At 40.8% G+C, this 16,239-nt stretch overlaps 4 protein-coding genes across 6 annotated transcripts; 2 read left to right on the top strand and 2 right to left on the bottom strand.

Annotated features, from left to right (window-relative positions):
- Positions 1-50: 50 nt before the first annotated feature.
- cd74a (CD74 molecule, major histocompatibility complex, class II invariant chain a) lies at positions 51-5,830 on the top strand. The gene is made up of 7 exons (XM_020081381.2): positions 51-1,209; positions 2,391-2,560; positions 3,033-3,124; positions 3,441-3,480; positions 4,607-4,798; positions 4,903-4,947; positions 5,077-5,830. Exons 1-7 carry the CDS (start codon positions 1,118-1,120, stop codon positions 5,082-5,084), a joined length of 639 nt encoding a protein of 212 aa, XP_019936940.2. The 5' UTR covers positions 51-1,117; the 3' UTR covers positions 5,085-5,830.
- Positions 5,831-7,120: 1,290 nt separating this feature from the next.
- Positions 7,121-13,018, top strand: golga6l9 (golgin A6 family like 9). Of its 3 annotated transcripts, none has more exons than XM_020082176.2 (19): positions 7,121-7,242; positions 7,741-7,798; positions 7,930-7,978; positions 8,068-8,135; positions 8,220-8,270; positions 8,358-8,486; positions 8,571-8,645; positions 8,733-8,815; positions 9,069-9,179; positions 9,303-9,431; positions 10,463-10,599; positions 10,673-10,884; positions 11,103-11,168; positions 11,264-11,378; positions 11,447-11,571; positions 11,739-11,858; positions 12,048-12,215; positions 12,458-12,608; positions 12,716-13,018. In XM_020082176.2, the coding sequence occupies exons 2-19, from the start codon at positions 7,787-7,789 to the stop codon at positions 12,787-12,789; spliced, it is 1,875 nt and encodes a 624-aa protein (XP_019937735.2). In that variant the 5' UTR covers positions 7,121-7,242; positions 7,741-7,786; the 3' UTR covers positions 12,790-13,018. The 3 variants fall into 3 exon arrangements, with proteins under 3 accessions (XP_019937735.2, XP_019937725.2, XP_019937744.2); XM_020082166.2 differs by having other exon boundaries at positions 7,927-7,978; XM_020082185.2 differs by having other exon boundaries at positions 7,927-7,978; positions 11,447-11,578; positions 11,761-11,858.
- Positions 12,823-14,124, bottom strand: LOC109626337 (probable UDP-sugar transporter protein SLC35A4). The gene has a single exon (XM_020082199.2). It carries the CDS (start codon positions 14,122-14,124, stop codon positions 13,147-13,149), a length of 978 nt encoding a protein of 325 aa, XP_019937758.2. The 3' UTR covers positions 12,823-13,146.
- LOC138411400 (SLC35A4 upstream open reading frame protein-like) lies at positions 12,823-15,701 on the bottom strand. The gene is made up of 3 exons (XM_069531529.1): positions 15,569-15,701; positions 15,090-15,188; positions 12,823-14,863 (listed from the first exon to the last, which is right to left on the bottom strand). The coding sequence occupies exons 1-3, from the start codon at positions 15,581-15,583 to the stop codon at positions 14,666-14,668; spliced, it is 312 nt and encodes a 103-aa protein (XP_069387630.1). The 5' UTR covers positions 15,584-15,701; the 3' UTR covers positions 12,823-14,665.
- Positions 15,702-16,239: the final 538 nt, after the last annotated feature.

Raw genomic sequence — 16,239 nt, 5'->3', positions numbered from 1 at the left:
ATTACCATGGAACTTGGAGGAAGGATGTGATGTTAGTCAGGGAAGGAACCATTCATTTTTGGTCTTGAGGCGAGTCAGGGGCCGGATCCAGGATATATTTTTTTACTTTCTTTTTTCAGTTTTTCAATCTTTTCATTATTTACTCAGGGAATAATTCATAGATGATTCATTGATTGAATTTAAGGAGACTATTAGGTTTGCGCTCCCTGTGTCATTCTAGTTGATTGATATTGAATTGATTGACCATGACTATGTTAGGAAAGAAACGAGCAAGAGCTGCTGCAACAGGCTGCCACTAGCGATGTGATTTGTAGAAACTTCTCTCTTTTCTGCTGCTTTGCTTGATAGATTCTTGTGTTTTGGTTTCACTTCCTGACGAGGTAGTTCTGGGAAGAAAATAACAAATTCAGAAGAAGGCTAGGCCGTGTTTGTTCATCATAGTGAGGGCGAAACAAATCAATCAGCCAAACAAGCAATCCTCCTGTTGTAGGCCTGGATTACTATGATTATGAATATAGAAAAATAGAAGTAATTCACATTATGGTTACTTACTACTGATGTGTATTTTAGTCATGTGACTGGCCTTGATGGTTTATTTTTATTCCCTAAAATGTCTTTGTAACTTTGCCAAATACATCTATTTCTAGTATTTATATTATATATGTGTGTATTTTATATATATATACATATATATATATATATATATATAGTAATACACTTTCAAGGTGTTAATCTTATCTTGTAACAGTATTTAATTATAAAATTATTAAACTTACATTTATTATTTCATCAAATAGACCATAGGATCATAGAATCAGCACAGACACTATATGATAAAAGTCTGAAATACAGGTTGTAAATAAACCTCGGCTCCTCTGCCTGTTGTCTGCCTCTATCAACAAGTGATGCTGTTTCGATCTGACCAATCAGAGCTCACCCTGTCACAGCTCCACAGAGCCATCCCACAACAGAACTTTATAACAGAGGGACTTTCCACATCCTTCACCTTTCTGAAGAACCTGTCCACTGCTCCTTCCTCATTTTACAGACAGTTTATTAGTCTGACCCGTTGGATTTTGCTCCAGTTTGTTGCTGTGAAGAAGCTTCAGAGATTCAGATGGACCAGGCTGACAATGAAGAGCGTCCCCAGGCCAGAGGGAGTCTGGCAGGCAGTGAGGATGCCCTCATAACACCTCATGCAACCAGGAGGTGAGAGGAACCTGTAATGTAAATATTCCCATAACAAGTGCTGCTTGTTTGATAGTACCATTGAAAAACAATTACTGCAATAATAATACATCAAATTGAAATAAAAGAAATAGAACAATAAAATCAAATTAACTCTTAAGTTTTGCACCCAGATATTATCTTATGTTTTAGGACAGACTTGTTATTCTGTTACTACTTTTTATTGGTTGACACATTTACCTTAAGGCATCTTTATTTCCCTACTTGAGAACTCCTTCGCACCAGGGGAAGTTGTCTACCTAGTAACTCATGATGCTGCTGTAATCCTATTGGTTCATAATTAACTGCAGAGAAAAACTGTCGTTTCAGTATCAATCCTGATCAATGTTAATAATAATAATAATAATGGCTTGCATTTATAAAGTGCCTTTGCTTATGTCTGTGAGAACAAAACAGAAGAGAAAGGAAAAAAGTAATCGTACAAAACAAGATGGAAATAATCAGCAGGGTGGAGCTTTAACTGAGGCCCTAGGCCTTAGTGAAGAGGAGGTGCTTGAGGAGCTTTTTGAAGAGGTTTAAAGATTCTGCGTTGCGTATTTCCTCACGACAATGAGAGAAAAACAGAACTAACTCACAAACGTCCTAATACATAGTGAATGGACAATGCATAGAAGATGTATTGTATTTCCGGGTTGAAGTTTCATTTTTAATTTTACTGCTACTATATAAATTAATGTTGTGACCTCTTCCCTTTTATGAGCAAAAAAATAAATTTACAATTGTTCACATACTTTAAAGAGGCTCAGCAAATCACCTGGATGTGTTCTCTCCTCTATAAAACCAGGATCATCTGCCAGGTAACTAGTGACACTTCAACATCCTATTGGTTGATTATCAACAGCATAAAATATATTGTATTCATGGGTCAGGCCTTATTTTAGGAACCATTATGAAACTTCTCTATTTGTTTTAATATTCATACAAGGGCCTCTTTTGTGTATGCCGGACTGTGTAAAACCAAAACCAACCATTCATGCTTTACACACCATACAGAAATCCCCTCAGCATCACTTTTAAACCTTGGAATGTTTCCTAAATGGTCAAACCCAACTTAAGTATCTTTCATCTTTGTCCTGCTATCCCCCCCTGACTGCGTCATCCTCTTTTGGTCACATATTTGTATTTTTCCCTCACTTCATCAGGACCTCCAACAGTCGTGCGTTGAAGGTGGCAGGCCTGACGACACTGGTGTGTCTGCTGGTGGCCAGCCAGGTCTTCACTGCCTACATGGTGTACGGCCAGAAGCAGCAGATCAACTCTCTGCAGAGGGACTCGGAGAAGATGTCCAAGCAGTTGACTCGATCCTCCCCAGGTAAAGGACGTCATCAAATGACCCAACACACTGTAGTTAATGACACAAATGCGATGCGTCATTATCAGACAGTTTTCCTCAGAACAGGGGAACAGGAGAAGGGGGATGTTGGAATGACGTGGAGACAGAAGTGAGACTTTGATTTGAGGAACTTGATCTGAATGACCGACAGAGAAATGAAAGTTTTACTGATGATTCATACAGGGGAGAAGTCATGTGTTTACTGCATTAACTTGATCTTTTAATTATAAGAATTCAGTTTGTGTCATATGTAGTCCCCCCTTATACATCTTTTATGTGTGTATCTGTTAATTATCCAGCATTCAACACATCCATTGGTTTCTTCTTCTTCTCAAATGTTATATGCATTTTCCATGATTCTCAAAAATTCTCAATTGTCCCATTTACTGTCTTTTTTGTTTGCGTTTTGTAATCAAATAATAATTTGTTTTAAATTTTTTTTTTTTTTAAGCTATGAGTCGAGTGAGGATTCCCATGAACAGCATGCCTCTGCTGATGGATTTCACTTTGGATGACAGCAAAGACACGACAGCGAAGACATTCGTGAGTTTTTTTTAACTGCTTACTGGGACCTTTTTATATTTAGTTAAGTTAATCAATCATTTAAAACCAATTTTATTTATACAGCAAATATTCATAAATCATAATTTGACTGAAATGGAAAAAAAGAGGGGTGAGGAATCCCAGGATGGACAGAAGTGCAATAGATGTTGTGTGTAACAGAGGACAAGAATAATTTCAACACAATTGTATCCAGGTGCTCACAGACATGTTGAAGAATAGATGGTTGTCCTGGCTGGTGCACGATGAACGTAAACTGAATTATCTGACTCCTCTGTCCTCTCTTATCTCTTATCAGAATCTTGAGGACAAGTCTGAATCCTCCACGTCTCTGCCAGGTAAATGCAACTTCACTCATGTTCTTGTCCACTGGTGCTGTGATGGTACACATTACATTTCCATCATACAGCAGCACAGGATGTGATGAATTACTGGGACAATATTAATGTTATATAGAAATGCTGAGTGCGTTAACAAGATGGATAATTCTTACAATTGTTTTCGTTCGTTTGGTGCAAAAAGGTGAACCACATATTATTTCTGCTGCTGGTTAATAAGTGCTTTATAAAATATATGGGAATCAAAAAAGCACAGAACAAAATGAGACAAATTTAAAATAAGAAACAATACACATCTATTAAAATCAGGCATTAAAAGGCTTTCCTATAATATTGTGTTTTAAGCAATAATTTGAAAAAAAGGGAAAGTGCTAGTGAGTATAGTCTCCTCATACAAGGGATTTAAGGTCAACCTTAGTTACCACTCTTGATGTAGAATCTACTCTACGGCTTGGAGCTAAGAAGGTTCTGATGAGGATCTGATGAGATGACTGGACCATGGATATGAAGACTAGAGGTGACAGTGAATCACTGAAATGTCAGCTTACAGCAATGGGAACAAGAACACAATTAAAGTTGGACGGCAACAACATGATTGGCTGATAGAGATCATGGCCACATGTGATTGGATTACCGTAAACATCCAACAGTCAGCTGATCAGAAGAGAGAGTGAAGGAGAATTGTGAATGAATGAGACATAGAGAAAGTCTTCCTGCTCCTTTAGTCCTGGCGTGAGAAGATGTGAATAAGCTTTTCTATGTCAGTTAAAGACAGAGCTGGTGTGAGTTTGGCTCCGTTTTTCAGTTTAAAGATTTAATACAGTTATTAACACAACCTTCAAAATTCAGCTGTGAGTCAAATGTGATACTGAGGTTTCTGGCTGTAGATATAACATAGTTTGCCACTGGACAAATAAACAGCTGTAGTAAATCCACCTTTCTTAGCCTCAAAGCAATAGTTTGGCCTTTTAGCAAATATGCTTATTCTGTCACAGAGTCATGTGTGAATACTAGTAACCAACCCCTGTCTTACATTTTCCATTCAATGATCTCACTGCAAACATGGACACAGTCAATCTATTGCTTTAATTCCATTTCTTAATCTCCACTTCGCTTTCCCTCTCAGCCATGACCAAATGCCAGACACAAGCTAAACCTATTCCCGGGAGGTTCGGTGCCTACCAGCCACAATGTGACGAGCAGGGCCGCTACTTGCCCGCCCAGTGCTGGCCCTCCATTGGCTTCTGCTGGTGCGTGGACGAGGAGGGCACCCCAATCCCGGGCACCAACGTTCGCGGACACCCTGACTGTCCCAAAGGTAGAAGACACCGATTAAAGGGCTTTTGATTCAAGACTCCATCTGTTGCTTTTCATGTGAGGCTCATGAAAGCCACTTAATTGCCCAATCTTTTGTCTCTTAAGGTGTTCGCAAGAGTATGGTCACTTCCAGGCTGATTGGCACTGATGGTGAGGGCCTCAGAGTTTAATTCATACATATGGAACAGTTTGGTAGTTTGATGGGATCAGTGTTGTATGTTTATTCTCAGTGATCTGTTGGTTGCTACACGTCATTTGTTGTGTTTCTAATATCCCCAGGTCAGTGAACCAAATGAAACAAAGTCTGCAGCAGAGTGTTTCTTCTCTTCAAGCAATCATATCAGACATGAAGACTCAGTCATTTAAAGCTGGAGGCGGCTCTACTACGCGAGTCATTTACTTTCATGTAATCTCTGGATTTTCACTGCTTCTCCTTCTGCTTGAAATTAAACCAAAGGCCTGTTACAGTGTCAAGATTTTAAACTTTGTTGATTTCATGAGATTTATTTAGAGTTTTCTCTCTCTGACAATTTAAGGTAGATGTTCATATAATCTATAGCAAATTAAACTGCATGCGTTTTGAAAAATGTTTAAAAAAAACACCTTCTCTCAACGTCCTACACCATCATCCATTCACTGAGGTCGCTCTGGTTTAACATGTTATCTCTGAGATTTCTGCTTCTAACCATTTAAACATTATTTTTGTTTATTGGTGCATACAGTAATAAAAATTTGCATTTAACAAATAAGGCTCTTTAGAAACTATGTCCACTGTTGCTCTGATTATCTTTCAACCTCATATTCAACCAATTTAATGATGTTCCCATTAGAGTGTGGATACCTGACCCGATGGGACAGGTCGAGGACAAAAAAACATTTGATTGATATTTGGGTCACCTTGGGTTTGGACAAAAAAGAAATCGAATGCCTGTCGGGTTGGGCAACTCGAGCCTCACTCTAGTGTACATACAGAAAGTTACTTTAATATAAAGATGTTTGTGTTAAGATTTGCTGAATAAAGTTTTCCAAACAACACTGTCTTCAAACAAAATGTTGACCCCTCCTCTGGTGGGAGCTTGTTGCTCATGTTCTTTAGGGATACATCTGCCAGCTGAGTTTACGTTAATGGAGTGTTATGTTGGCGATGTCATACAAAGATCTGACTGGAAGAGTTATTTCGAGGAAATATTCAGTCATGCATGTAGAAAGTACAACACATGGTCATAAACAGCAAAAGTGAATACGGATAATAATGACGATTTTTATTGTCTTAGGTTAAGGTAAGTAGTATGTCTCTAGGAAGTGTGTGTGGAGATTCGGTGTGAAGCTCCACACTGGAACACTACAACCTTGCTCTCCTCTTCGTTTGATGCAATTTATTGGCTCACTGTCGTTCCTGATTTATTTTTGCTAATGTTCACCTCTCCACCTCTCTTTCTAACAAGGCAGCCTTTATCAAGACTTTATGAGGTGTAACTAATGTCTGAACCAGAATTATTGCCCTGCAGTTGTTTGCTGCCACCAACCAGTCAAGTCATACAAAATATGGTCAGAATCTCATCTGTTTGAGTTGTGACGTTGGAAAATTGTCTGAAAAGAGTTTTGGCTGAACACTATGTCACAGTGTGGGTGACCTTTGGATATAAAATATCATCTCTTTATTATTTTATCCTATTATACATTTGAATCTGCTAGTTAAATCTAAACTAGCAGATTCATTTTTGAGTTATGATCAAATTAAGATTGTTGACATCACAATGACCTTTGACCTCTGACCATCAAATTGCAATATATATGTTTGTACAGAGATTGAAAACATAATATAAGGCTATACTTATAAGGCTTTACATTTTATTAATTATCCATTAACATTTAAAGGTACAACCTTGAAGAACACCAGTTGTGAAAAATGTTAGCAAATTGGACTGTTTGACAATCTGACATCTGAAAATGTACTCTTATTAATGACTTCAAACTGATCTATAGAGAATTACATACAACATATTGACCAGTAATGAAATCATAGTCTGTCTGTCAGTAGGATGACTCAAAAACTGCTGGAAGTTTGGGCATTTTCACTGTTTTCTGGGCAGTTCTTTTCTTTCCTGCGTAAATCTCAGAAAATGTTTGGAGCCTATATATCTGATGATGGATCTGAGCTCAATAAATGCAAACATTTCAGAACAAGGAGGTGAATATCCCTTGTATGCATGAAGGTCTTCCACACGAGCCGAATAGTAAGTTGTCAAACACCAGCAGATGTCAGGGATCACCAGCTGATAGTGATCACCAGCAGGTGTTGGGGACATACCATCAGGTGTTTCAGCCTTTTACTCAGGAGACACCTTCTGCACAGGCTGATCAGACCTGGGTGTGTGTCCCCAACATCTTGGGGCCCAGTTGGGTTCTCTCCTCCTGATCCAGAGCCGACGGCTGCAGCGTTTGGTAGTTCTTTGTTTCTTATGATCTTGTGCAGTGTGTGGATTCCTTTACAGCGACCTGATGGTAGATGTTGCAATAAAACCCCTGCAGCGAACCTTAACAATATGTATGTCTACAGTGTGTAGGGGAGGCTTTGGCATAGGGGTCAGAGCGGTCGTCCTCTAACCAGAAAGTTGACAGTTTGATCCCAGTGGTCATCCTGACTAGAAAAGCACAGACCATTTACTCTCTGGGTGCTGTTTGAGTAATATTGTAAAGGTTTGCAACATGAATTACAATAAATCGTGATCAAATAATTCAGTTAGTAAAGTATAAACTGAAATCAGATCTGATGTTGGTTGAATTAAATGAATTAATAATAATAATTTGGTAAGATTCTGCTGAAAGAAAAAGCCAGTTGAGAGTTTTCAGTCCATCTTGGTAACTGAACCCTGATCACTCAGACCAGTGAAAGTGGATTCAGGCTCATTAATAATTCAGTTCTTGTGTAATGAAATCCAGGTGACCCTGCAGCTTGCAGTCATAAGCTCTGGATGTCACTGTGAACATGACTGCACTTGTGAGTACTCTATTATTTTTACAACTGACAAAGTGTGTGTTGGTGAATGAACTGTAGAATATAAGGAGATGAAGTGTGTCATGTTTTCTCATGGGTCTCTCGTTAATCGCTCTGACGTGATCCTCAAGCAGGAGGGAGCTGAAACAGCACGAGTGGGAATCGTACTTAGTGGAATCTCAGGTAAACTGAGAACAAACATGTAAAGCTATGTGAATGTATTATATGCCTTTGCTGGAGATTTGACTTTAAGCTCTTATTTGTGCTGTTAGAGTGTGAAGACGGTTTAGTTATTAGTGAAGACGGACATGGACTGAGCTACACGTCAGGAAGAAATAAGGTAGGACATTTGCTCACAGTCACCAATCATCATTCAGCCATTTGCTTTTCTCTGTAAACTCTCACTGCTGTATTTTTTATTCAGGAAGAAACATCCTTTTCATTTGACCAAGTTGTGAATGTTGACAACATACAGGTACCAAACCTGATTTATGTCAGTTCACCAAACTTCTCTCCATCTCTACATCACCTCTAAGTACTGTGTTGTTGGTGAAATCTGCAGAGCGTCCATGCTGAGCTCCTGCAGCCTCTCACTGACTCCATATCTGCTGGTTATAATGGAGCTCTGCTGGTATGTGGAGTCCCGACAGAGAGGATTTGCTCTCTGATTGACCAAAGCATCATCAAACAAGTGAGCCCCAAAATCCAAACTGCACTTCATGTCGACAGATGAGATACTTTCTGTCCATTAATCTTCCTCCTGACTTCCTCTCAGCTCCTGGCTGAGCTGTTCAGTCGCATCTTGTCACAAGAGAAAGAGGAGTTGCTCATCTCTGTGTCGTTCCTTCAGGTTTGTCCTTGCGTGACACAGCGTTGACATAAATTGATACTGAACACAATGTGGTGTGGGATAACTTCTGGTGTTTCTCACTGTCAGTTTTATCCAGATGGCAGTGCAGTAGATGTTCTCAGCCCCGACAGACAGACTTTAAAACTTGTCACACACCCTGTCCTTGGAAGGTGAGTCCATATGATGGCCACCAATATATCAATAAAGATACAATAAACAATCAATAGCATCAGAAGGGTGAAGCTGTATTTTCATCCACCAAGGAAAATGTGTTTTCTGTCCATTTGTTTGGAACCAGGATTACACCAAAACTACTGGACTCTTCCGAGAGTAACAAATACATATTGAGATGGATTATGTTACACTTTCCCTACATAGAATTTAAGTGTATAAAACATAACCCAAGTATGTATATCATCCCAGTCTTGTAGGAGGTTTGTGTGAGGTGTGTGTGTGTTCAGAAGAGGAGGCCTACGCTCTGTATGAAACCTGCAGGGAGACACTGAAGGCCAGAGCAGACTCCATGTCCAACAGGTAGTTCAAATAAACTCTGTCCATGTAATCCTTCAACTGGTTGATCACAACAGAGCGAAGAGTTTTCTGATCGTCGTCATGTTGCTCTCGCCTAAAATGTGTGAACTTGTGTTTCTCCCTCAGATGTAGTTTCCTGTTCTCAGTGGCTGTTGAATGGAAACTTCATCCAGAAGAGGAGGAGTCGGAGGTCTGCCGCAGCCGGCTGCAGCTGTTCAGCCTGGCAGGAGGAGCCAGCAGGACTGACCTCAGAGGGTCAGTTTGAGACTCTCTCACACACAGTCTGTTGCATACTGCGATACCTAATATCTGGATTCATACCAGATTCACTTGCTTGGCTCCATTCCGTGCACTGGTAACATTTTATCATTTAGTGTGTTAAGGATTCATTTGCACATTTGCATCATTCAAGAATTTTGTAGGATCCTCTTCACGTAATAATTGGAAAGATTTTTACCTTTTATAAACATATTGGTATCTGCGTTTGTGTTTGCAAATATGTGCCGATATAGATATTTTATTTTACAGAATGAATAATGCAGAACATTTTATTAACAGTCATTTATAAGAATGTTTATGTAAAATATTGGCATTGGCCCCTAAAAATCCATATTGGTCAGAGCACCTTATGCAGTAATTTGTCAGTAACAAGTTTTTGACATTCACAGTTGAGTTGCTTTATAGACTGTCCAACTGGAGTCTTTCAGATAAATATTCACAGATCCTTACAAAACAAGTGATGCTAGAGGAGGATATATACCAGTCTATTAACAAAAAACTCCAACAGACCCTTTTCATGGAAGACTTTTTGCAGTCGGAAAGACACAGTTCTAGCTAATGAAAAAGTCAGCAACAAAACACAACAAAACAACAGAGCCATTGTTGAAGAGCACCTGTGCTTTTCATGTCAAGTCAAAATTAATTGAAAGCAGCAACAAGGACACATTAATTACTTCACAGACAAAGTTAACCTCACAGTGTTGAAACATCTTCTGACATTCAATCAAATCAATTTATTCATCTGCATAAATGAGCCTTGCAATTTCATGCAGCATTGAAATGAAAAAACTCATTCTCACTTTACAACCCTCCCTGTGTAGCAAACCCATACTGCATACTAATTGTAAGCACTGTTTGAATGTGTGTGTTCCTAAATATACTGAAAACAGCTACAATACAAATAAAACAGCCTTCATTTCTGAATGTGCCATTCATGCACAGAGGAACATGATGAGCTCATCATAAGAATGTGTTGGACTCAATGGCAACAGCTGAATTTTCTCCAGAGTCAGTCCCCTGGTGAAGGTTTTGGACCAAATCTCCTGTGGAGCTACAACAGCTGACCAGCTCCTCCCTCTCCTTCTATATGACGCCTTAACAGGAAACAGTAGAGCGGTCCTGATTTACTGCATTAACCTGCAAGGTGAGTAATCCTAATTTTCACTAATTCACTATGATGGACATGAGTGTTTCAGTGAAACTCTCTTACCAACCAGGCCTTCTGGATTATGAGACCCCCTCTGCCTTAGCTTTGGCCCAGAAGGTGAGGGGCTTGGTGAATAAAGCCACTGTTGGTCGCTGGAGTCCAAGAGCGACCGAACGGGAGATCCGTGATAAAATCATGGAACTGCAAACCCTGATGATGTCACAGGGTGGAGGTGAATTTCAGAACACTCACAGGCTGGCAGAGCTGACTCAAAACCTACAGGTAACTACATGTAACAATACCTACACCACAGCCTATACAAATATATATACTTCTAACAATACCAACACCTATATCTATACTTATAACAATTCCTATATCTATACTTATAACAATACCTGTACCTACTGTATATCTCTACCTACACCTCTACATATACCTATATCTATACCTGTATAATGAGTTAACACCTGAAACACAGTCTGTGGTCTGTCCAACAGATTGTGAAGAATCAGTCATGGGAGAGGAGGAGGGACGAGTCGAAGGAAATAAAAAACAATAGACAGGTCACTTTTCCACTCACACGAGTTTAAAAAAACCATAAGAAATGACATGTGTTCCCAGCCTGATTAAATCAGCTCTATGTTTCTCACTGATTCAGGAGCACGGTCCGACCCCGAACTGCAACTGGCACAGCAGTGATCACAGAGAGACAACTGACACAGAGAGGAATTTACAAGAACAACTGAAACTAGAGATGGAAGAACATATCAGAGGTAATATGCTGCGGTAAATGAAAAACACGGAGACATTAATGATATTGTGTGTTTCTTATATCCCACAGAGGGTAAAGGGAAAGTGGAGAAAGTCCAGGAGAGAGTAGCTAGAATCCAGGAGCTGAAGAAGGCTCTCAGAGAGGAGACACTGAAGAACGGGGCTGTTACAGAGAAATCTGACCTCTGTCAACAAGTAAAGTGTAATTTCTGCCATTTTAAATATGATATTGTAAACCTTTACAGCTGACTGGAAATCATGCCATGCTGTGTGAATATCCTATTAAACATATAAATGAGATTTGTGTGTGCTTGAGTGGGCAACGCACGCTAAGACATTTGTTTTGCCGATTTAATGACCAGTCTCAATTGGAATACAATAAAGCAAAGGAGCGGAGGAGACTACTTAAAGAGGATCATGGGAGATTAATCCAGGAGGAGGTGGAGAAGATGGAGAGAGACTTGGCACAGGAGCAGCTACCGGTGAGATAATGAGATGCCCTTGTTCAAGATTATTCAGTTTGTGATCTATTACAGCTGAGGATGCTGAGTCAGTTTAAATGAATGCAGGCTTAGATTTATGGCGGAAAGAGGAAGTAACTGCATTTGCAACTTAATTCTGTTATTTGCTTGCATTTTTTTTTTTTTTGATTTTATCCATTCCCCTGCTAGAATGAGGGGCCCCAGCGAGAGCTGCTGGTGCTGACCAGAGAGAGGCAGGTCCTGGTGATGCAGATGGAGGCCCTACGCACTGAGGCCCTGCAGGCAGAGAGAGATCTGCAGGATCAGTATCACAGACACCAGCAGGAGCTGTGTTGTCTGAGGGAGGAGAGTCTGCAGGTGGGGGTGTTGGATCATATGCTGATTCAAACAGAATTTCAGTTTTTTATTTTATTTGTTAATTTTTTCCTTCAGTGAATCCCATAAATTGTGGAAAATATCAGATTTTTCATTGTTGTCTGATACAAAAAAGCTTGTAAAGCAAGAAGACAGCTGTGACAGATTTGAAAAAGAAGCCTTGGGCTGTTATCACTCTCACACTTAACCAATGTTTATCTGCCTCTCATTTCACTGATCTCCAGGTGTTCAGGGCGTTTCGTCAGGTGAGCGAGGAGCACAGGAAGATGTCAGAGGGCAGATACAGATGTGTGCTGCTGGAGGCCGTGCAGGATGCTGTCTACCTCTCTGCACAGAACCAGCAGCTGCAGGCCGACAACAGACAACTCCACAAAGGTCGGTGTGCGTTTAACCTCCACCAGTGGCTGTAAAATTACAGATACTGATGTAAAATATTAAAGAAATGTTCAGAGATGATCATAAAAATGGTTTCTTTTCTGCAGCACTGGGAGAGTTAAAGGATGCTCTGGCTGTGAGAGCTGATCCTAAGGTTGAACCTTTTTCACAACAACAATGAAGAGTATTCAAAGAGCATGCTTACTGCACATCGTGAAATATAAAACTGTTTCCGAAGAAATTTATTGTACATCGTGTAAAACTATCTTTCTTGTTGGAGGAGAATGTGACACAAAACAGAAAAACATGACAATAGCAGCACTCTTTAGAAAAGTTTTACTGAAGAAAATATGATCTTTACTTGCATTGTTTGACATAATCATAAATTAAACTCTAAAACATGATGCAAATTCTCTTGTGTTGGATTCTTGACTCCAGTTCAGTCCAAGACTCAGAAGGCAGAGAGAGAAAGAAAAATGAAATGTAGATTGTGATGAGTTTTTCAGCTGAACGGTCCTCTAGCTTCATTTGGCGTCATCTACATGTAGTAAAGGTAAGCTGCCAGTGCAACCATAGAAACAGGGAGGAGGAAAAAGGGAGTGAGCTGCAGTCCTAGGGTCGCCCAAGACAACAGAGCATTAACCAGCATGGAGCAGGAAATGACAAACAGTCTAGTGATCCCACTGCCGTGCTTGAGCACTACAGACATCAGCAGTCCGTTAGCTGCCTGCCCGGCTATAATGAGCCAGACTGCCCCCGAGTATCCCTCCAGAAAGCTCTTATCACTCGCTACAGAGGAGAGTGAGGATAGCCCGTTGATGGCCACACCGAATACATAGAGGTAGAGATTCTGCAGGCTGAGCGGCAGCTTCTGGCTCTTCAGCACCTGCTCTGTGTAAACGGCTGCCATCCCTGACACGCAGCAGTACACCAGCACGAGGAAAAGCCCCCAAGCTGTGATATGAAGCCTGGGACCTTCCTCGGCTTCAGTCCTCTCAGGGTACCCTGTATCCAAGCTGCTGTAGCTGTGACACACCCCAGCACCCATGAGGAGCCCCAGGGCTAACCACTGAGCAGCCCGGAGCCTCTTACCTAGGCAGACTGAGTAGAGCAGAGCAGTGGAGGCTATTTTAAGATTAGAGAGAACTTGGTAGGAGCTTGGGTCCATGTAGGCCTGCATGACGACTATCAGGTTGTTGTTGAGGGCGTACAATATGGCAGGGACTGCATAGGGAGCCACGAGGACTAGAGGAGGAGGAGCACGTAAGGCGGATGTACCCCTGGTTAGAACAAGAGTTGCCAGAGAGATGAGGAGCTTAGTTAACTCAATCATGACGACACATGACGAAGGATTGAAAGGAACTCGACCGTCTACTTTGGTGAGAGTGATGAGTGGCGCGTGGGAGCCATAGATGACGACCATCAGCCCCAAGAGAAGACCCCACTGAAACCTTTTCACCCAAAGTCTCCTGATCCTCGCCGGGGAACTCATCCCCACATTCTGGATCACGATCATCCTCAGCGATGCAAAATAAATACTTTCTAGTGCAAAACCCCACACTTCAGACCATCTTTTAAAAAAATGGACAACTCTAACTCTAAACTATTTAAATAGAAATTATAATATACTTTAGACGTATCATTCTCTGTATATATCACTTCAGCTGAACAATAAAAAGCTTAGGAAACATTACTACATATTTTGAAATGACTGATTCTGAATCTAATGGTCTAATGACAGTTGCTCCAGGCAACAAAACCAAGACGATTTATGAAATTTGCTGGACCAAACCTTGAAACCTTGTAGGCACAAAGTATTACATTTTGTCTTTGGATCAAACAGTTGCAAGTGAAAAAGGAACAGAGCTGTATTTAACTGAAATATGAAACAAAAATACTAGAAAGAAAAACACCCCAGTCTTTAACTTTGAGTCCCGAATGAAGATCCAGTTATCAAGAAATCTTGAAGATGATCTGTCACAAGCCACTGACAGGTCAGCAGCTGCAACACTATTTCCTCTTGTGTCTGTTTTGCCACGATGAGGACGAGCAGCAAATTACTTTGGTCCTTTTTTCAAGATGCTCATATAATCTTTTACAGTCCTTTCGATGTTGGGCACTTGATAGTTCTGTGCCGCGTATATGCCAGTTACAGTTCCCAGCAGCACTCCTAGGATGGCAGAGGAGCGTAGCTTGGCAACCACATAGCCGGCCAGAAAGCCCTTCAGAAATGGAGATCCCAATAACGAGCCTCCCTACGAGAGAGAAGACAAACGGTAACTACAGGATTTTTAACAGTGTCCCTGCACAGGACAGGAAATGCAGAAGTATAAAACTGGACACATGGACAGTGCATGTATGGGACAGAACATTATATTGGCAAAGTAATAAAACAAACAAGGCAAATATAAACATGGTTTGGCATAGAATATGTAAGTTCAGTCGTTAGGGGTCTCCCAGTCAAAACTGAAGACAACTCACCTGAGGAATTCCTACAGAAACCTCGCTCTCCACTCGCCTCTGGATCTCCTCCAGCTGAGATTTGAGCTGTGTCAGATCTCTCAACTGTTTCAGAGGATCCTAGAAAACAGAAGACACGGGGTGTCACGTGTGTGCAGAGCAGCAGTGGAACAACACTGTGACCGAGGGGTAGCTAACGCTGCTGCAGAACCACATACACGTACACCACAGCCTACAGCTAACGTTAATGAACACGAGGAGCAGCAGAGTGGATTTCTCCTAAGTTTCCTCGTTAGCTAACAGCAGCAAAACTTTAGCCTGCTCAGGGATCGACCCGATTCTTTCAGGAGCGACTCGGCCTCGTCCTGATTATTTGTCCCCGGCACAGAACCAACTGTTTCTGGGATGAACCGTCTGTTTTCGGGCCTCTTCCAGAAATTGCTGTCGAGCGATTAAGTGAGGTGAAGACGTTTCAAGCCGGAGCATGGGCAACCACTCACCTTGTCACCCGCCATGTTTGCTCCGTGGGGCGATCTGTGTTCGGATCATTCGGCCTGAAATGCTGCCTGTGCTCGATTAGTTTAGTCTACATAATACCCTGCCCGCAGTTTTGTCTTGTAGGAAGAATCGGAGACCGATGGAAAAGTTGGAGATTTAAAATAATAATAATAATAATACCACTGAAAAGTATCTGTATTTATAAAGCAATGCCTTTGACCTGGAGAGCGCTTTTACTTATATATGGTAAAAGATCGTTTGCAATATGCTGTTGTTTCAATCCTCCCTGTACTGCACCGGTTATTCCAGCCTGCCTTGTCATTGTGTTTATTCAATAAATAAAGTCAAGTTAAGATAAGATAAGATTGACATTATTAACAAAGCTGTCTCCAGGATTACAATGAAAATAAAAAGGTGTCTTGTAAGTAAAAATGAAAATTTAATGTGTAAAACTTGTTTAGAATTTAATTTCTATTTTTACGGACTGGGTTAAAAAACAAACTGACTTCACTTGTCTCTGTGATGTTTGTTTCATTGATTTAAGAAAAGAAATAAAAACAGCGCCACCTTGTGCCCCCGATCTGGACTGTCCGTATTACGGGACGCACGCCGTACTTCCACGTGTCTAAAACGTCTTCTGTGATTGGCCCGCACTTGTTCATTCCTGCCTCTG

This window comes from Paralichthys olivaceus, chromosome 9, assembly GCF_024713975.1.
Source record: "Paralichthys olivaceus isolate ysfri-2021 chromosome 9, ASM2471397v2, whole genome shotgun sequence".
Taxonomy (NCBI): domain Eukaryota; kingdom Metazoa; phylum Chordata; class Actinopteri; order Pleuronectiformes; family Paralichthyidae; genus Paralichthys; species Paralichthys olivaceus.
The sequence above is the reverse complement of the archived record's forward strand: the minus strand, read 5'-3'. Positions and strand labels throughout refer to the sequence as shown.